The sequence below is a fragment of the Nothobranchius furzeri genome, chromosome 13, assembly GCF_043380555.1.
Source record: "Nothobranchius furzeri strain GRZ-AD chromosome 13, NfurGRZ-RIMD1, whole genome shotgun sequence".
NCBI lineage: Eukaryota > Metazoa > Chordata > Actinopteri > Cyprinodontiformes > Nothobranchiidae > Nothobranchius > Nothobranchius furzeri.
Window position 1 is genome coordinate 49,745,206 of NC_091753.1, and position 18,039 is coordinate 49,763,244.

At 42.2% G+C, this 18,039-nt stretch overlaps 1 protein-coding gene across 2 annotated transcripts in view; it reads left to right on the forward strand.

Moving 5' to 3' along the window:
- The first annotated feature begins 325 nt into the window (after positions 1-325).
- Positions 326-18,039, forward strand: part of zgc:77784 (roundabout homolog 2) — a 102,106-nt gene continuing 84,392 nt past the window's right edge. For both annotated transcript variants that reach the window (XM_015951146.3, XM_015951147.3), the window contains exons 1-2: positions 326-672; positions 13,637-13,963. In XM_015951146.3, coding sequence (XP_015806632.1) covers positions 606-672; positions 13,637-13,963 — 394 coding nt within the window. In that variant the 5' untranslated portion in view covers positions 326-605. The remainder of the gene's footprint in view (positions 673-13,636; positions 13,964-18,039) is intronic.

An 18,039-nucleotide genomic window follows, 5' to 3' on the forward strand; every position in this document is an offset into this window, starting at 1 on the left:
AGTATGCTCTGCTTTAAAATGCTCTTTAAGTACTAACCCTCTAATATTGAAATGGATCTCTTTGATATTTGTTATTGGATGTGAACCAGAACTAAGACAGTCTTTTATTTTTCCTTGTGAGGACCCTCTGCTGTCACGCCTGTCTCTTTAAATCCCTGACTGCTGGAGGTTGGGGAGGATTTGTTGCGGATAGCAGGGAGCTCGGCATGTGCAGCTCTTCATATCTGCATATCTCTCTGCTGCCTGCATCAGAGCGCACACGGGGGAGGAAAGAGGTCGTCTCGCATGCTTGGACTAAATTTCATTCGGTTTCTTGTTTACTGTCCGCAGCAGCAGCGGGGCATCCTTGGAAGAAATCAGTGACCATGCGGGAGGGACGAGGTGATGCTGCTGAGTTTAGTTCTTAGGTTTCCTCCGGAGGGATGCTGCTGGTGGTGCTGATGCTGCTGAACCTGCGGCTGATTTAGGATTCTGGGAGTCACAGCAAAGTGTTTTTTTAAATGATTTCAGTCTCTCTGGTGTAAGATTTTCGTTATTTATTTGATCAAATTAGAGAATATTTAGTTTAACAGAACATTTTTAGAAACAAAAGGACTGGGCATCTGATGAGTGTTGAGATGAACTTTGGAAATTCTCTGCTTGTGATTATTTCAAGCATCAGCATCGCTGCAGGTGAGTGTTCACGTTCATTTCTCATTGATTTTAAACAAAACTCATTTTTTTGCATCAAACATTGAACTAAACCTTCGCATGGTGGCTCTGCGCAGCCCTGCTGACACGTCTGATCGCGCTTTGCGTCCCTCCAGATGGATGTAAATGCTGTGCTTATGCCAACTGGGGGAAATGAACGCATCCTTTCCAAAACCACACAGGGAAAATGTCACGCGCGCATTAATGTTGAAATATCACGGGTGAATGTCAAGTAAATCCACATTTAGTCAGAGTTTGGCCCTGAGCGCTGAGGTGGCCTTACAGCGGCAGCAAGAGAGGTCCAAAGACGCTCCGCTGACGCAGAAAAGTCAAACCATTAAACTCCGTGCTGCGGCGCGCGCGCGCACCAACTCATGGGCGCGTGCCACAACAAGCACGGCTTAATACAAAAATGAAATCAAATCAGACATCAGAAAAAACACAATCCATCCAAATGGAGTTGATTTTATTTTATTCAATTTTGAACTTTTTTTTGTTATTTTATACAAAACATTTAAATCTGATGAAATTTAGGACTAATACGTTTAATCCTTGAAATCATTCATAAATCTTGATTCGAGACGTTTAGTAAAAACAATGTTTGCTAATTTGGGTCATAGTAGATGCTAAAAATACGTTTTAGTTCCATTATCTGACTGAGCTGTGGCTGTTGACGACTAATGGCTAAAATAAGGTTCAGCTGGAATCAAAATCCAAATGTGTGTGCAACATTTCTGTGAGAGGTTTTTAACAAAGTCTGCTCTCGTGGGGCAAAACGTGCCATTTCAAAGTGCTAATGTTATACAATTGCATGGACGTAATTTTGGGGGGACAGGGGGGACATGTCCCCCCCCCCCCCCACACACACTTTTTACAAAGTCAAGCTTTGACCCCTGCACTTTTTACCATCCAAAAACAATATTACGCTATTTTAAATTGACACTGGTTGAGCTCTAGGACCAAGCAGAAAACAACCATTTGTGTTGAAGCCTGTTTCCCATTAGAACACACTGTAAAGATCCCCCCCCACCCACCCCCGTGTCCCCCCCACTTCTAAAGTGAAAATTACGTCCATGTACAATTGTGTCACAACGAGTCTGAACTGTGTTGGTTCTCAGTTTACCCTCATTTTGTAATTTGGTAATTTGGTAACCATGATCCATCATTCCCGTCTTCTCTGACTGAGAAAGATTGGAGGGGAGTACCAAATGCCTTTGATTCTGTTTTAAAAAACAGTTTCTCAGTTTTTGCACCTGGTTAAAATTAAGGCAACAAAACATTTCAGTCTTTTGTTAGAATCTCACAAATTGACCTTTACTTTATTTGCAACTTGATCACCAACCTCTCCCAAAGCTTTCTTTCTTTTCTCACACTTCTCGACTCCAGTTGAACACAGTTTGAGAAGACTCTGCGACTGTTTTGAGAAGAAAGTTGCCGTGCAAACACTTTCCAAATCCAGTGACACAACAGTGAGGTCTCTAAAACAGCAAGCTGAGAACCTTTGCAATCACTTGGAGACATTTTGTAAACTCCCTTGCTGCTTGTGACTGCCACGGCTTTCAATCTTTACACAAAATGTGTTAATTGGTGGGAAGGTGAAAACAAAAATGGTATAACACATACTTTTAGCAAAAAATTTATTTTTTTTTTCACTCTATTGCCCACCAGTGGCACAGATCTCACTGTGTTTCATAGTTCCTACCCAGTGAGTGGTTTAGTTTCATTTAAAGAACTGATTTCATGCACAAACAAGGTTTCAAACTCCTAATTTAATTTTACAGACTCCAGAAACAAGTATTAATTTTAAAAATGTGCTATTTATTTTGAAAAAAACATCACCAGAAATAAGTCATGGTTGAAGGTGGAGTTATTTTATGATTCTAGAACAAGTCATGCTGTTGGAGTTTGGTTGAGTGGTTGCATCATATTCCAATTCCCAAACACATTCACGGATGTCGCTATTAGCAGACAAACAGGCAGCAAAGAAGAAGAGGCGCTGCAGAGTTTAAATGAAGTGAGCAGCTCCATAAATAAAACTCTGGGTAAAATATTTCCCCTCCAACAACTTAATAAGCCACATTAGGAAACAACTGGAGGCATATTTCAGGTTTTTCCAGGGTTTGTTTTGATCTCCAACAGCTCCGAGGATAAATGTCTGTCTCTTCTGCTGCTAAATTCCTCGGCATTTCCACGAGCAAGTGGCTTTCATTATGTTCTCGCTGATTTGTGCTGGGCAGATACCAGAAAATGGGACTTTTAGAGAAAATGAACCAGAGTTAAAACAGTGAGCAATAAAACCAAAAACAATCAGTTATAGGACCCTATCGAGATCTGCAAAGCCGCAGGAATCCTCAGATAAAAACAACTGAGGTTTTTTTTTTACTGTTTCCAGATTACCCAGAATATTTATAAATGCACCCGTTTATTGATAATAAACTCAAAGACGAATCAGGTTCTTGACTCTGACGTCTGTCCCGGTCAGATTCAAACCTGCACAGCCTCTCAACATCAGAAGCACTTTTCGGCACCATCTGCCCACATCCATTACCGTGGAGTGGCAGCCTCCTCTCCTGCTCACCTCGGTTAATGTGCACATCAGTAATGTGTGTAATTTGCATCAAGCACTTGAAAGAATTGGATTCAAAGCAGCTTCAGATCCTCTGATACAACAGGCCGATATGTTCCAGCGAACGCGAGGCAGCAGGAAGTCAAGGCTTTGTTTACGTTTCGGACTCCAGACATGTCCCTGCAGCTTTGATTACGTGAGGAAAAAAACAACAACAACAACCGTCTCTTTCACAAATTGCAGCTTTCGTGCACACAGACCCGAGATAAACAACAGCTTCGGTGAGACTGTGGTTATCTACCAGGCTAGTCACCTGCTGTGGAGCTAATCGATGCCCGTGATTTGTGTCCACTCTGTCCACGCAGTCGTCACACCTTAGGTGCTTCATGAAGCTGCGTGCGGACGACGACGCAGTACGTTTTTGATATGAGCCTCATCGTTGACTCATGTTCCCGGATGCTGATGACTCCTGGTACGGTGGCCGATGACATCATTTAGAGATTAAATGATGGACAAGGAGGACTATGTCCAACATCCCAGGCTCCGAAATCCCCAGACTGATGCCAGAACACATCACACTCTCCGCTTTGAAACTAAGTTTGCTGCTTCATGTTATCACCCCTTCTCCTCCTCCTCCTCCTCTTTGTCTTCCTCTGCTGAGATTTCTTGGCAATGTCACAAGAACTCTTTGAACGTTTTTGGCCTTTTCAAGTATGTAAATGAGCTGAAACAGAAAAAAAGGAAGAAGACAAGGAAATCTCAGCAGACAGCCACCGGCTCCTACAGGCGGGCTGCCAGCCTTCTGCTTCCTGTCTCACTTAACTTGCATGAAAAGTTGGACTTTAAGCTTCCTGTAGGTTTATTTATTTATTTATTTATTTTTTAGATATGAAGCTGTGAGCTCAGGTGGGTCCAGATTCTTGCTTTTGTGTTTCCCTGAGCTTGGCCGTAGCTGAAAGGCACAGACATCTGAAGCTAAATGGGACGTCCCCTTTGTGGCATTCATGTTTTTACGCATTTGCGTGACAGAGTATTTCTTCCCCCACGGGGGAATGCAGGGTTAATATTTGTAAATACTAATTAGTGACACCCCCGCCTTCTTTTCCGTTACGCAACGCCACAGATAGAGCCAACCAACGCCAGATATGACCCGAATCGAGTTTTCTAGACGTAAACTCGGTCTCCCTTGCAGCTCTCACCCGTCCTCTGTTGAGTGTTCAATGAGGCGGAAACGAGGAGACGCCACGAGCAAACATGTGGGCGTGTGTCAGGGTTTGCAACTAGGACCAATGCAACGACTTGTCTGTCAGAGCTGCGTGCGGTGCTAATGGGCTTTCATTTAACCACGCTGCCTCTTTTTTCCGTGCAAATCTTTTCATTTCCTTTGTGAATAAATACAAGAATTAATCACGGACCCGATTCGGTTATCCAGAGTTTCGCATCTAATCATCGTCGCACACACAATCAGGTCATAATGAACCACATTTACTGTCTGATGTCACTGAAGAAGAAAACAAAGAGCCCAGCGTGTCACGCTTCTGATGTTTGTGCTGAGAATCAGCACAAGGAGGTTAGAGTGAAAAAAGTAGGAGGTGAAAGAAACAGCTCACTCTTAGTTGGGGAGTTTTCTAGAGAAACTCATGGTTTATGTGTCCTGGGGAGTAATTACTGTGCTGTCTTCAGTAAAAAAAACACTTCCAGTAAAAAGATCCAATTCTTGTAGCAGCTTAAAGATATTTCCCTCGGGATTTTAAGAAGACAAAAAAAAAATAATAATAAAATATGCCTAAAAATATGTCATGAGAACAAAATGATGGCGTCAAATAAACCGTTCCAGCCTGTGTTAAAATCTGTGCTTTCGTTTTGGTCTTTTAGAAGACGTACTTGATTTTTTTAAGTACAGCGGCTAAAACCTACAAAGGGTGACCAAGCGTTTGTTTCCGAAGTGTTGGGGCTCCAGCGCACTGTGCCAGAACGTCACTTTCCGACGCACGCAGTAAAACGGAGTTTTCACCAAATTGTGACCTTTGCCCTCTCGCAATTTAACCTTCCCCTCACCCCCATCCTAACCTTAACCCACCTGCGTATGCAAAACTTTGATTCTAGTTGTATCGTTCCTCTCAAACACGGTTAACGGGAAATTTAGAACGAGAAACTGGGTTAAGGTGAGGACGGGGGTGAGTGGAAGGTTAAACCACTAGAGGTTAGAGGTCAAATGTCAGCATGCGAGTGTTGCTAGTATTAGCTTGTTGTTCTTGGATGTAGGACCATTCCCTCCAGCAAAGTATATGGAACAAATTTCCACTCTGAAAATCTGTTGCACATAAAAACTGCCACCACTTTGCTTTGTCTGTCTTTAGCTTGACCCGTTTCCTTTTCCAGCTGTTTCATGTTGTCACAGACCTAACCCAGCTTTAGAAAAAGGATAAAAATGTCCCCTCCTACATTCAATCTGGGTGTCTAGAGTTCGATTAGCACTTCCCCAACAGCATTTCCTTCCTGTTTGAACATATTTAGGAGACAGTTACAGCTTTGAGTTGAGCAGTCACCCAGACCCCTAAGCACCCATCTAAAGCTACATCCCATTAAGCACTGTGACTTTACGTCACATTCTATTTTTAGCTACTGTAGAAAACACTATTGCTATAAATGTTCTAAAGATAATCTTATCAGATAACCCTAGCATGTGTGATGTCTTAAGATAAATGGCCTGTATTTGATATAGTGTCTTCTAGGGTTCTACAACCCCCCAAAGCACTTTACAACACACACAGTCATCCACCCACCCATGCACACACACATTCACACACTAGTGGTGACACATTACAGTGTAGCCATAGATGCCCAGGGGCGCACTGACAAAGGCAAGGCTGCCGATCGCTGGCACCACCGATTCTTCCAATCGCTACCAGCAGGCAAGGAGGGTTAAGTGTTTTGCCCAAGGGCACAACGACCGCAACAGGTGGAGCTCAAACCTGCAACCCTCCAGTTGTGAGGTGGGCACTTAACTCCTCTCCCACCGTTTCCCCAAGAACACTCTGGTCCGCTTGAACGGATGCTGGGAAGTCTCCGATCATAAATCCGGGCTTCAAATCCCGTTGGAACGGCTTGGTTTGATTTTTTGGTGGCAAACAAACATGCTTCCTGTTGAATGTTACATCTAGCCAATCAGACGGCGAGGTGACTGAAGGGCAAACACACTCCTCCTCCACCATGTGGGTTTACTTCAAAGTCTTTTTTTATCCTGGCTGAGCGAGGAATGTCCATAAGGGAAATCAGTGTGTGTGTGTGTGTGTGTGGAGTGTAGTTCATGCCAAGTTGCAGCACACCACACACCGTAGGATCCAAACTGGTACCTAAGACGTTTTATCACCAAATGTGCGGTCTTGAAAAATGACCAAAATTTTTTAATTACTGCTGTGAACCGGACTTTAACCAAGTCTTTTTAGAAATGCATGAATTTGTCATTTTCGGTTTAAAAAACCCAAACTCTTCATGTTTGGAATTTATTAAGACAATTTAATGGGATTTTGTTTCTTTCCACTCACATCAAACCATGCAGCTTATGGTAAAATGATGAGCGTTTATGGAGTTACTGCAAAAAGGACACACAAAAGAATTCATTTGCAAAACTATTAGTAAAAACATAGTTTAGCGATCTTGATCAAAAATGGCTTTCATCTGTTTTTGTTAACGAAACGGAGGTTTTCAGTTTGGAAAATAAAAGCAAATATTATCTTTGTTTCTATCCCGGTTTTTCAGGACAGGTTTGCTGCACCTTTTCCTGAAAAGCACCTTTTGCTCCAACGCATCCGTTTGCACACCAGGTAGCCTTGAGAGCGCAGCGCACTCGCCACAATCTCATTCATCAAAACTCCCTGCGTTCGTGCAACAGCTCAAGGTTGACTGCCGTTCACTCTCATAGCTTATCTTGACTCTATTTCCCCTCTCATGAGTGTTGGAAAGGGCTTCATGCACTCGCCGATTTGACAGCACTCAATGAAGTCTGCAGGAGTCGAACAAAGGTGCCCCTGCACCCAAAGGTTTAATTCAAACGTCTTAAATGTCGTCTTGTTTTTTTCCCAGAGTCATTCGAAGCAACAGATCGATGAAGATAAAGCTGCACGTTTTGAACGGCGACATAAAGTTTAAGTCGTACTTGCGAGGGAGCTTCAATAATCTGTTTGGAAACTCTTCATGCTTCATCAGTGCCCTTTGCCGCTTGCTTATGAATTGTAAAATTGAAAGCCATTTCACAGCAGAACGTCCTAGATTAGTTTTATTTCATCTTTTTCTTTTTGCGGAAATAAAGTCAAGCTCTAAACTCACGTATGCTCTCGGATATCTGCGAGGGCCCCGGCTCTAATGGGCCGTGCTCATGCGATCCGACTAAACGCATACCTCCACGGAGATCCACATCCTGATGTTTATTTTCTCCTGACACTTACGGGGTTGACAGAGTTTCCTTTTTAGCTGAAAGGTGCTTTCAAGTGCTGCACCACAATCTTCCTGTCACGAACCAAACATTACGGTGAAAATATTCCCTCTCACAAAGAAAATGTGTTTCTGCCGTGAGCAAAGTGGCAGAGACTTTTCACTGATTGCACACTTGTCACCGGAGCAGCTTATTGCGTGTCACTTTAGTCACCTGAAGCAGCTTGTAATTCTTTTTCGTTCTTTTTTGGGAGGTGAAAAGACTATTTTCGTTGTAATACATCAATATTGTGCCCATTGTGTGACAGCTATATTTGATAAGTGTTCATTGACCCATTACGAGTTACAGCACAGGTTATAGTGACAGGAAAATGTCATTTTTGCTTAACGATGTAGGTTTCTATGCATATTCAGAGGCGACAAAGTAGCTTTTGAGATGTTCAAAGGCAGCTTTTGTCTCCTTTGCATCATCTAAGATAATTTATGCACCCAAATTAGTCATAGTAATATTTCTGCTCTTCAAGCCGTCGGAAAACAACAAGGACTTCACAGTATTTGCCCACACACACACAGCTGAACAGCACAAAACAAAGAGCCTGAACTAAAGCAGCTAGAAATAGCACTAATTAAGTCAGCATTAAGTTTGCAGAGGGTTGATGGCGATGTTGACTGCAGACAAGCTCGTATTTTTGTACTTAATGATGACGTGATGCCTAAGATCAACCGCGACATTGATTTAAAAAGTCTCAAATCCGAAAACTTCCCTTTGCTCGGGGTCCTTAAATGTTCAGGAAATCCAATTTAGATAAAAAATCTCAGCCCCGGTAGAGTCTTTCACTCCATTCTTAATCATAATCCTTTAAATCAGAAACGTATTTCAGCCTTGACTGTAAACAGCTGGCGTGGAACACAACCAGAGCTGCTCCATTGTGGGAGTTCATTTGAGAATTTGTCACATTGCCTCTTTAAAGCTGGTTTCAGCTCATTGGTTAGCTACCCACTCCTAAGCTTTTCAACTTTCCTCTACAGTAGGTGTTCACGAAAAAACTAGATCCCCAAATAACACAAAAATGCAATGACCCCTGGCCCATAGAAAAGAATACTTGGTAACACTTTATAATAACTACATCTTATTTAGCCTTAATTACACATGTTAAGTATGAATAAGCCATAAATAAACAGCTTTTACATGAAACTAGTCATTAGAAGTTAAGCATTAATTAATGTGTTTGTCAGTTGCTCTAAAGTACTTTGTTAATGGTTTGTTACATATGAATAAGAAATGAGAAAACAGCTTTTACAATGGACTAATCATTAAAAACAAAGCATTAATTAATGCATTGGTTAATTGTTTATTAAGTAAGAGTCATTGTTAATTAATTATTTGTTAGTAGTTACTTACATGTTTGTTCATGTGTAATTAAGGCTAAATAAGATGTAGTTATTATAAAGTGCTACAGAATACTTCCTCTTGCAGTTACTCCCATTCCGGTGTGTGGTGTAGCACTGTTAAAGCCTAATTTATATGGCAAATGGCCTGTGTTTGATACAGCGCTTTCTAGAGTTATGAACCCCCCAAGGTGCTTTGCAAAACAGTCATTCACACACACACACACACATTCACACCCTGGTGGTGATGAGCAACATTGTACAGCTGCCCTGGGGCACACTTGTACTTCTAATAAAGAGAGAGTGGAAGATGTTTAGCCACAGACACAGAAAAAGATCGAAGAACATCCCGCAGAAGAAGTCTGAAAATGTCAACGTTTATTCACCTGCAGAATTACAGGAAGCGTTGGTTTAGAGGCGCCGAAAAATGAGGGAAACATTTGTCCATGTTAAAAATTCTCTGAAACACATAAACACAACATGAAGAAAAGACTGTTAACCAGATATGTGACTGTAATCGGGGCAGGATACCCGAGAAAAGCACTGCGCCCTCTGCTGTCCTGGTGGGGTATTGCTTTGCAACGTTCCCCAGGTGATGGAGACATCTGAAGGGAAAACATCTCTGCTAATGTACGTGAACTCCTGTAACCCAGGATGTCCATCCATCGTCTGTGAGGTCTTGGATGAGTCGTGGTCAGCTGTTTTGTTATAACGAGCTAGCATGAGTCAGTTGCTGGGTTAATACTGAAAGCCAATATTGAGAGTAGCTGGTGCTTGAATGCCGTCGTCATCTTCTTTGCCCTCTTTAGCTTTTGAAATGTTTATTTTCTCTCACCAAAGGGGCAAGCATTTTCAAGCATTAAGAATTTATTTGCAGTCTGGACTTGGAGGGGTCAAAATCTCCTGCTCTGACTGTAGCTGTGATGAGGCCTACAGCAAGGACTGGGCTGCCTCTGAGTGCTGTGGGAGTTTGAAGGGGCCCACAGCCCCTTATAACAACCAGCACTGATAGAACTGAATACGATGAGAAATATTCTTGACTGTCCTTCAGTGGGAACATTCAAGTGCACCAGAAGCAAGTCACGGGTAAATGTGAGCACGCATAATCATACAAAGGCAAATATATATATATATATATATATATATATATATATATATATATATATATATATATACACATATACATATATATATAAGAGATTTGTCAATTAAAAAATAGACTAGATAGAAAAAACGCTAAAAACAGCAGAGTTTTAAAGAGTTTGTTGGGAGCGGTGATAGTTCTACAGTTTTGACATAATTTTGTATGAAGGACGCAACCTGATAGATGATTTTAATTTGTTATTTAACCCCTCAAACTAAATAACCGGATATTTTCTGCTGCAGAAACTCACCCCAACAACATTGTATTACTGAAGCCATTTGAGACAACAAGATAAAGAGCGTGCTCACAGATTGCACACAGTTTAAACTTGGCATGAGTTTGACAACAGCTGCAGTACACAAAGTATCTGATGACTTTGGGAGAAACTTTGACTCAAAACGTGCCTTCTCGGCTTCGGCGCAAAGATGTACAATTTAAAACCGAGCCCCGGGGAGTGTCCCTGAGCTGTGCTGTCATTGGTTCTGACAGGGCAGCCAAACTCTGTTCATCACATGATTCACACTGACCCCAAAATGCATTTTCCCCCCAATGCACACTGGAAACTTTTCTCCGAGTGTCACAGACGCTGTGAAATGCTGCTCCGTATTATCCGTGTGTGACCCATTTGCTCCAGTTACATTTGGAGAGTCTAGAAAGGCTGTGTGAATATTTTATTCAGTCTCATTCAAGTGTGCTCAGTCTGCTGCAGTCTAGGACACCGCGGGCGCTTTATGGACTGAACGGCACAAAGGTGTGATCTCATGGAGGAACTTCTTTTATTTGTCCCTGTTCCACTGAACTTCTTTCATTAAAAAAACTGCAGCTTCATTTTCTAATCGTTTGTGTTGGTAAATGGCGATGTGTATTTAGAAGGCAATTGCCATGCAATGAGGATTTATCAAAGGGAGTTTTTGGCCATTTTGAAGTTCCTGTGTAAATGTTATAAATAATTACTGCCTCACCGCCTCTACACAGCCTTCTGAAGGGCGGGTTTTAGGATGAAGCGAGGTTTTGTCCTCCGTGAGCTAACGGCTTATCAGAGTGCAACCCAAACCAAAGGGCATTGCTGCCGTCATAAAACAAATTCAGTCTTCTAGCCCTTTGTGCATATTATGCAAACCTTCGATTTTGTATTACATGATTTTTTACACCAAATTTTGTTATAAAAGTAAAAACCCACAACTGCTACATGAACCACTTGTTGTGGATCCAGAGGTCAAAACCTACAACCATTTCTGAAAGCAGACATGTTAACCCTTTGATGCATAATGGTCACTACAGTAGACAGGTACTCAAAATTGTTATTTCTTTATTTTTGCTATTAAGCACAGCTGTTGAAGACTTTATTGCATGTGAGCCCCTCCATTTGGACTTCAGTAAGTCAAGCCAACATATTTCATGTTCAGAATGCACGCTGTCCACTGAGATGGACATGTAATAAAGTATTTGTAAATTAAGAAAATGGTACAAAAAATATTTGTTGAAATTTGTTTCATTCACACCTAAAGATGAATAAAAAAAATGTTTAAAAAATCATGGTTGAAGATTTCATAATTCATGCATCAGAGGGTTAAGCCAAACTCACATTTGCATCCTTTTGTGTTTCCATGTGGATCTACTGCCTCTTTAAACCCTCCAAATAAGGGAAAAAACCCATCCATTCGTTTTCTGTTGGTTTTAGGAATTATGTGCCTAACACAAGCAGTTTCAAAAAGCCCTGTGTTGTGATGTCACAAATGGGAAAATTTGCATAGAACCACCTCTGACATCTCCAGCAGCTCTACCCTGAGCCACTCCCAGATATCGCTGAGCTAATAGCAGCCAAAGCAGGGAATGGTTGGGTGTGGTCAGCTCCAGCTTGTTTTCTTAAAGTGACAGAGCCCTGAAGGGACTCACTCTGGAAGGTACTGAAAATGTCAAGAAGAAAACCACTGAAACCCCTTCACGTGAGAGGAACATGATTTGTATTGACCATAGAACTATAATGATTGAAGAAAAATAAGTCATAAAATACCTGCTGAAATAAGCATGAAATAAAAAAAAACTTCTAAATTCAGTATTCAATATTTATAAAATATTGTGATATTTAAGAAGTCGGTTGTAGAACACTTAGATTTTGGCTGTGCTCAGACTAGCTGTTAGCTCTTCAATCCTGAGGAACAAAAACTTTCTCTCTGAACGCAGTCTGCTCAGGAAGCCATCTACCGCGGGTAAGGCAGTAATTATTTATACCTCTTACACAGAAACTCACTTCAAATGTCTGAAAGTCTTTCGGCTGCGTCGTGGACAGCACTGGGTTTTAACACCTCAACGAGCTGCGGAGAGTGGACCAACAGTCAAACATGTGAAAACACGCTGCAGCTTCCCTCACACAACATGGATGCGATGGAATATGATCTAAAAGAAATCCCACAATGATATCCGGAGGGGTTATCTTACAGGCTCTGGATTCAGACACGTCTGCTTTTGTTAAACGTGTGTATTTTACACCAGGATGCCCTGAAGGAGCGATGGCACATTTTAATGGTCCGATTAGTATTCGTCCTCATTCTGCTTTACTGTTTCCAGCTGTTCTGCTTTGTGACCCGGGACTGTCCGCTGGATGTTTACCCCAGGTTTCTGCCCTGATGGGGGGGGGGGGGGGGGGGTGCTGCTGGTCCTGCAGATCAAAACAGTCATTGAAAATGCATAAATCTGCTTAAAGCAATTGTGGGGGTTCATCCCGATTCCTCTGGTTTAAGTATAATTTAATGACTGCATGTGTGTCATTATGGTACTCCTGACTGCCCCTCTGCTGTAATGATGGAGGATCTGGATCAACCTTAATGCCTCAGACAGCGCAGCTTAATAATCAATGTTACAGGGACCATTTTGTTCCCCACTTCTTTTTTTTTTCTAGAAAAAGGGAGGGTGAGACCATCTGCTCCGTAGACCTAAAAGCAGCAGCATTTTGAATTATTCATTTCTCTGACTGTAACACATTGCTGGAGACATTTGGTCGTGCTCTAAGAGCTTACCTCAGGTCTCAAGGCAGCACGCCTTTCCCTCACAGCCAAGCAAAAATAGTAATGGATCTCAGGGGAGTGGGATATAGGAGTGGAGTTATCTATATCCTCCCGCCAAGCTCATGCTCTTTTCTTGGGTCTTCTCCTATTAAATTCTCTCAGCTCTACACTAAGTATCAACTCCATGTCTGCAACAGTCCTGACGGATGGACATTTACCATTTTCTAAACCATCTTTGAGATTGTTTCCTGTGTGCACGCTGGCTTCATGAAAATGCATCTTCTGCTTTTCGTTATGTGAACAAGACACGCGGACGAAATGTCAAATGTTTCTGCGAAGTTATCAAAGTATTTTGCTTAAATGTTTCCATGGTCTGCGGTTACATCTGCCCTCACCTCTGCCACTCAGGCTCTCGAGCTCGGTTTGAAGAAGGCGCTCCCCGGATAGTGGAAGACCCGTCAGATCTGATCGTCTCCAAGGGGGAACCTGCCACCCTCAACTGCAAGGCAGATGGCCGGCCCACTCCCACCATAGAGTGGTACAAGGATGGGGAGCGAGTGGAGACCGACAGGGACGACCCTCGTTCTCACCGGATGCTGCTGCCCAGCGGCTCCCTCTTCTTCCTACGTATCGTCCATGGGCGCCGAAGCAAACCAGATGAGGGCGTCTACACCTGTGTGGCCAGGAACTACCTGGGAGAGGCCGTCAGCCGGAATGCTTCACTGGAAGTGGCCAGTAAGTCTCTTTGATGTTGATGATTGCAGTGAGGGGTTTATTTTAGGAAAGGAACTGCTTTTTTTTAGCAGCATTCATTTTTATTCAGTAATAAGCAGCAGCCTGTGGATTTGTGCCTTATCTTAGACTCTAGAATGATAGTTTGGTCTTTTGTGTGTTTATCTGAATTCAAGCGAAGTCAACTGCATGTTTAGCGTTTGTTCTTTTTTTCCTGGTTCTTACTGGAAATAAAGGTGTAAATCCCCCTCTGTGGTGGAGATCCTTCCTGCCAACAGCCATTGTAATGCACAACAACTCTTTGACGACTCGGTTATTATTATTATTATTATTATGAGCTACTACAGCAATCAATTTCCCTCTGGGATTAATAAAGTATTTTTGAATTTGAATTGAATTGAATTGAGCTGAGAGTTAAGCAGAGGAGTTCAAGTATCTTGGTGTCTTGTTCACAAGTGATGGGAGGATGGAGAGAGAGATGGACGTACAGATAGGAGCTGTGTCTGCAGTAATGAGGGCACCGCTTCTGTCTGTCGTAGTAAAGATGGAGCTGAGCTCATGCATCAGTGGTTCGTCTTGTGGACATGAAACTTGGGCCGTAACTGAAAACACAAGATCCAGAATGAAATCAGTTTGACTGATCTAATTAGGATCCCTACTGGTCATCTCCTAGAGGTTTTCAGGACTTGTCCCACTGAGAGGAGACCCTCAAGCAGACCAAAAAAATCATCAGAGGGAGGAGATATCCTCTTTGGCCTCAGAAGGCCTTAGAATGCTCCAGGAGGAGATGGAGAGGGGTTGGTGGGGAGAGCGATGTTTGGGTTTCCCTCCTGGAACTGTTAGTTTCGAGATCCAAGCTTGGATGGATGGATGGATGGATGGATGGACGGACCATCAGTTGGATGGACTGACCATCGGGTTGGATAGACTATCAATTGGATGGGTGGATGGATGGATGGACAGATCATCGGTTGGTAGGATGAATGGATGGATGGCCCATCGGATGGATAGCTGGACCATTGGATGGATGGATGGATGGATGGATGGACCATTGGATGGATGGATGGATAGCTGGACCATTGGATGGATGGATGGATGGATGGATGGATGGATGGATGGATGGATGGATGGATGGATGGATAGCTGGACCATTGGATGGATGGATGGATGGATAGCTGGACCATTGGATGGATGGGCCATTGGTTGAATGGCCCATCAGATGGATGAATGGATCCAAATGAAGTTCTGCAGAAGTTATTTGTTTCGTTTGACTCAACCTTCAAGTTTGTTTCTCCATCAGAACACAATCAGCAGCACTTTTAAACCACGTCACATGTGCCCATCAGTTTTTGCACAGCTGATAAACAGTCTGATCCTCAACAATCCTCTGCTCCAGCTCCACCACAAAACATTATTCTCATGACTTTATTGTCATTGGACAGTAAAATTTTTAAATAAATATCAATAACTTCTTTGTTTTGTAATAAATTATCTTGCATCCAATACTAAAGACTTGAAACAATCACTGAGTGATGGTCATTAATAAGTTTTACACATTTTAATTATACATTTGTGTAATTGATGGTATTTTTGGCTTCTTCCTCCTATGAGAGCATTTACACTTTCATGTATTTAAGTTAGTTATAATTATATTAAAGCTCATGAAAGCATCACATTTTCATCTCAAGTAGGAAATATTTTATTGTTGAATTATTTTTATATCTATACATAGATGAAGTTTCATTAAATTATCATTCGATTTGACCTTTTTAGTTAAAAAATCAAAACATGTGATGCATTTATTATCTGTGTGTGACCCTCTTCACTAATATTAGAGGATAAATCTTATTTCTCTCCATCCAAACCTTCACACTCCTGCAGAAAACAGATATAATGATGTGCATGAAGTGATCATTCTCAGTTTCTTTTATTTATTTGTGACCAAAAGTCATCTCAGTAATGAGACACTTGAAGCAGCCATTTCACTAATTATCAAGTTATGCAGACAAAAGAAACAGTTGGAAATAAAAGCCTCCTTCAAAATAGCTCTGAACTCTGCAGCTGCTGGCTCTTTCCAGTCCTTGAACATCTGTCTTAATATCCAGATTCATGTTTTAATGTTTCATCTTCAGCTACTTCAACCAGGAAATATTGTTGATTTGTAAAAGTAAATAAATCCTGTCTGATTGGTTGTGTTGGACCAGTCTGGCCTCCCGTCCTGCCAGCTGTTGCAGCCCACATCTGCTTGTGAGGAGGACAGTGGGACACGGTGAGGTCTCACATGTCGGTGAAAGTGCCGCGGTCCTGCCTTCCTGCTAATCGTGCCAGCTCTGCTCAGCCGCGGGCTGAACCGCGCCACTCTTGGCACGAGGAAACGGATTAGTCAGTGAGTTGATTAGGGGAAGGAGCAAACAGATTAGCAAGGTCGAATTGTCCTCGTTAAAAACACAAAACAGCAATTTGAGTCCCAGCCTTATCTTCCACCACGCCGAGGCTTCCTCATTCGCACCGAGTGTGTGTTTATGTGTGTGTTTCCTTGTAAACGGCTGCTGCGTCCAAAAATAAGAAATGGCCTCCTCGGGTATAATATCTAATGGAGCTCGTGATATGATGCTCATGCTGTCCTGCAGCCTCTTTGGAATGGTTGATAATGAAATTTTACTTTTGTGTCCTGCTACAGATTACAGATTACAGATTACAGCACACTGATGCAAACAGAGGGATGAGTCACCTGCAGGCTAAGAGTGACTAACTGTATTAATAAGTGCCTGTTCTGTCCTAATCTCTCTGCCTGCAGCCATACGACATCGTCATGCTAAGACATCGCAGTGGTGGTCCTAAAACCTCCCTCCCCTCGGTGTGTGCTGACTGTGGGGGAAATAGTGACCCAATTAGGCTGTTGCAGAAAGCTGGGTGGGTGTGTGCAAGTCCAGATTTAAGCATGAGTGTGTGAGGTAAGGGTCTGAGTAACAACAGGTGGGAGGAGGAAGAGCTTTAAACTCCCACTGAGCAGTAATTAATACCGATGCATCTGTTGGGCCGTTCCAGCTCAGAGGAGGGACCAGGGGAACCCACTACAACCTGGTTTTAACAGCATGAGTAACTCCTTCCTACCAGCGAGTGGTGCATAATTCATTAGGCTGCATGACTAAGACTTTTTCACTGCCACACACCGTTGCACTCCCATTCTTTTGTTCTAATTATTGCAGAAAAGAGGGCTTATTCCACCGAACTGCGGGGTGTTTAGTGTTACTGCAGATTACAGAAGCCACATGTTGGGACGTTTTCTCCATGTTTCTCTGTGATCTGGGGCACACTTCTCTATTTTTACTGCAGAAACACTGGATATGTTAGCAAACCACCAAATAAAATCAATATAAATCCATGTTTCCATTGTTGTGTCCGCTGGAACAGAAATGTAGTTTCTGACTTGTATTCTAATAAAGATGTAACCCAGAAGCTAGAACCTTAATGAGGTATTAACTAATTGGCTTACTAATATGATCCATCCTCAATTTAGATAAAATATAAAATATAAATTAAGGAAATTAACAATACTAATTAATAGATATCTAATTAACTAATAGATAATTTCATAATGAATTATTGGAAGGGTGAATAACTAAAATAACGAGTTTAATATTAAACATCGGTTAAAACAAGAATCTTGAACATCCCTAACAGAAACAGAAGAGGAAAGCTGTATACTATTGGTCCAGGTGGGAATCTGAAATTTCATTGGCTGAGAGAAATAAGTCCCGCCTCCGCGAAATAAAACCGTGCGACGCAGCTGAGCGAGAGGAGAGACAAACGGCTGTGCAGCACGCAGATACAGAAAGCAAAGACTGAGCGGTTAGAGAGAGAGAGAGAGAGAGAAAAAAAAACAACGGTCGAGGCCGTGAAGAACCCTGATTTGGGTGCCGCATAGATAGAGGGAGAGGCGGACTTGACTCCTTCTAATAAGAGCTAGGAACTTGGAACCAACGCGGTGAGTAAAGAAAAAAGAAGAGAAAAAGCTAACGATGCAACTTAAAAAAAAGGAAACTTAAATAGCTTATCAAATTAATTCCATTCTTATA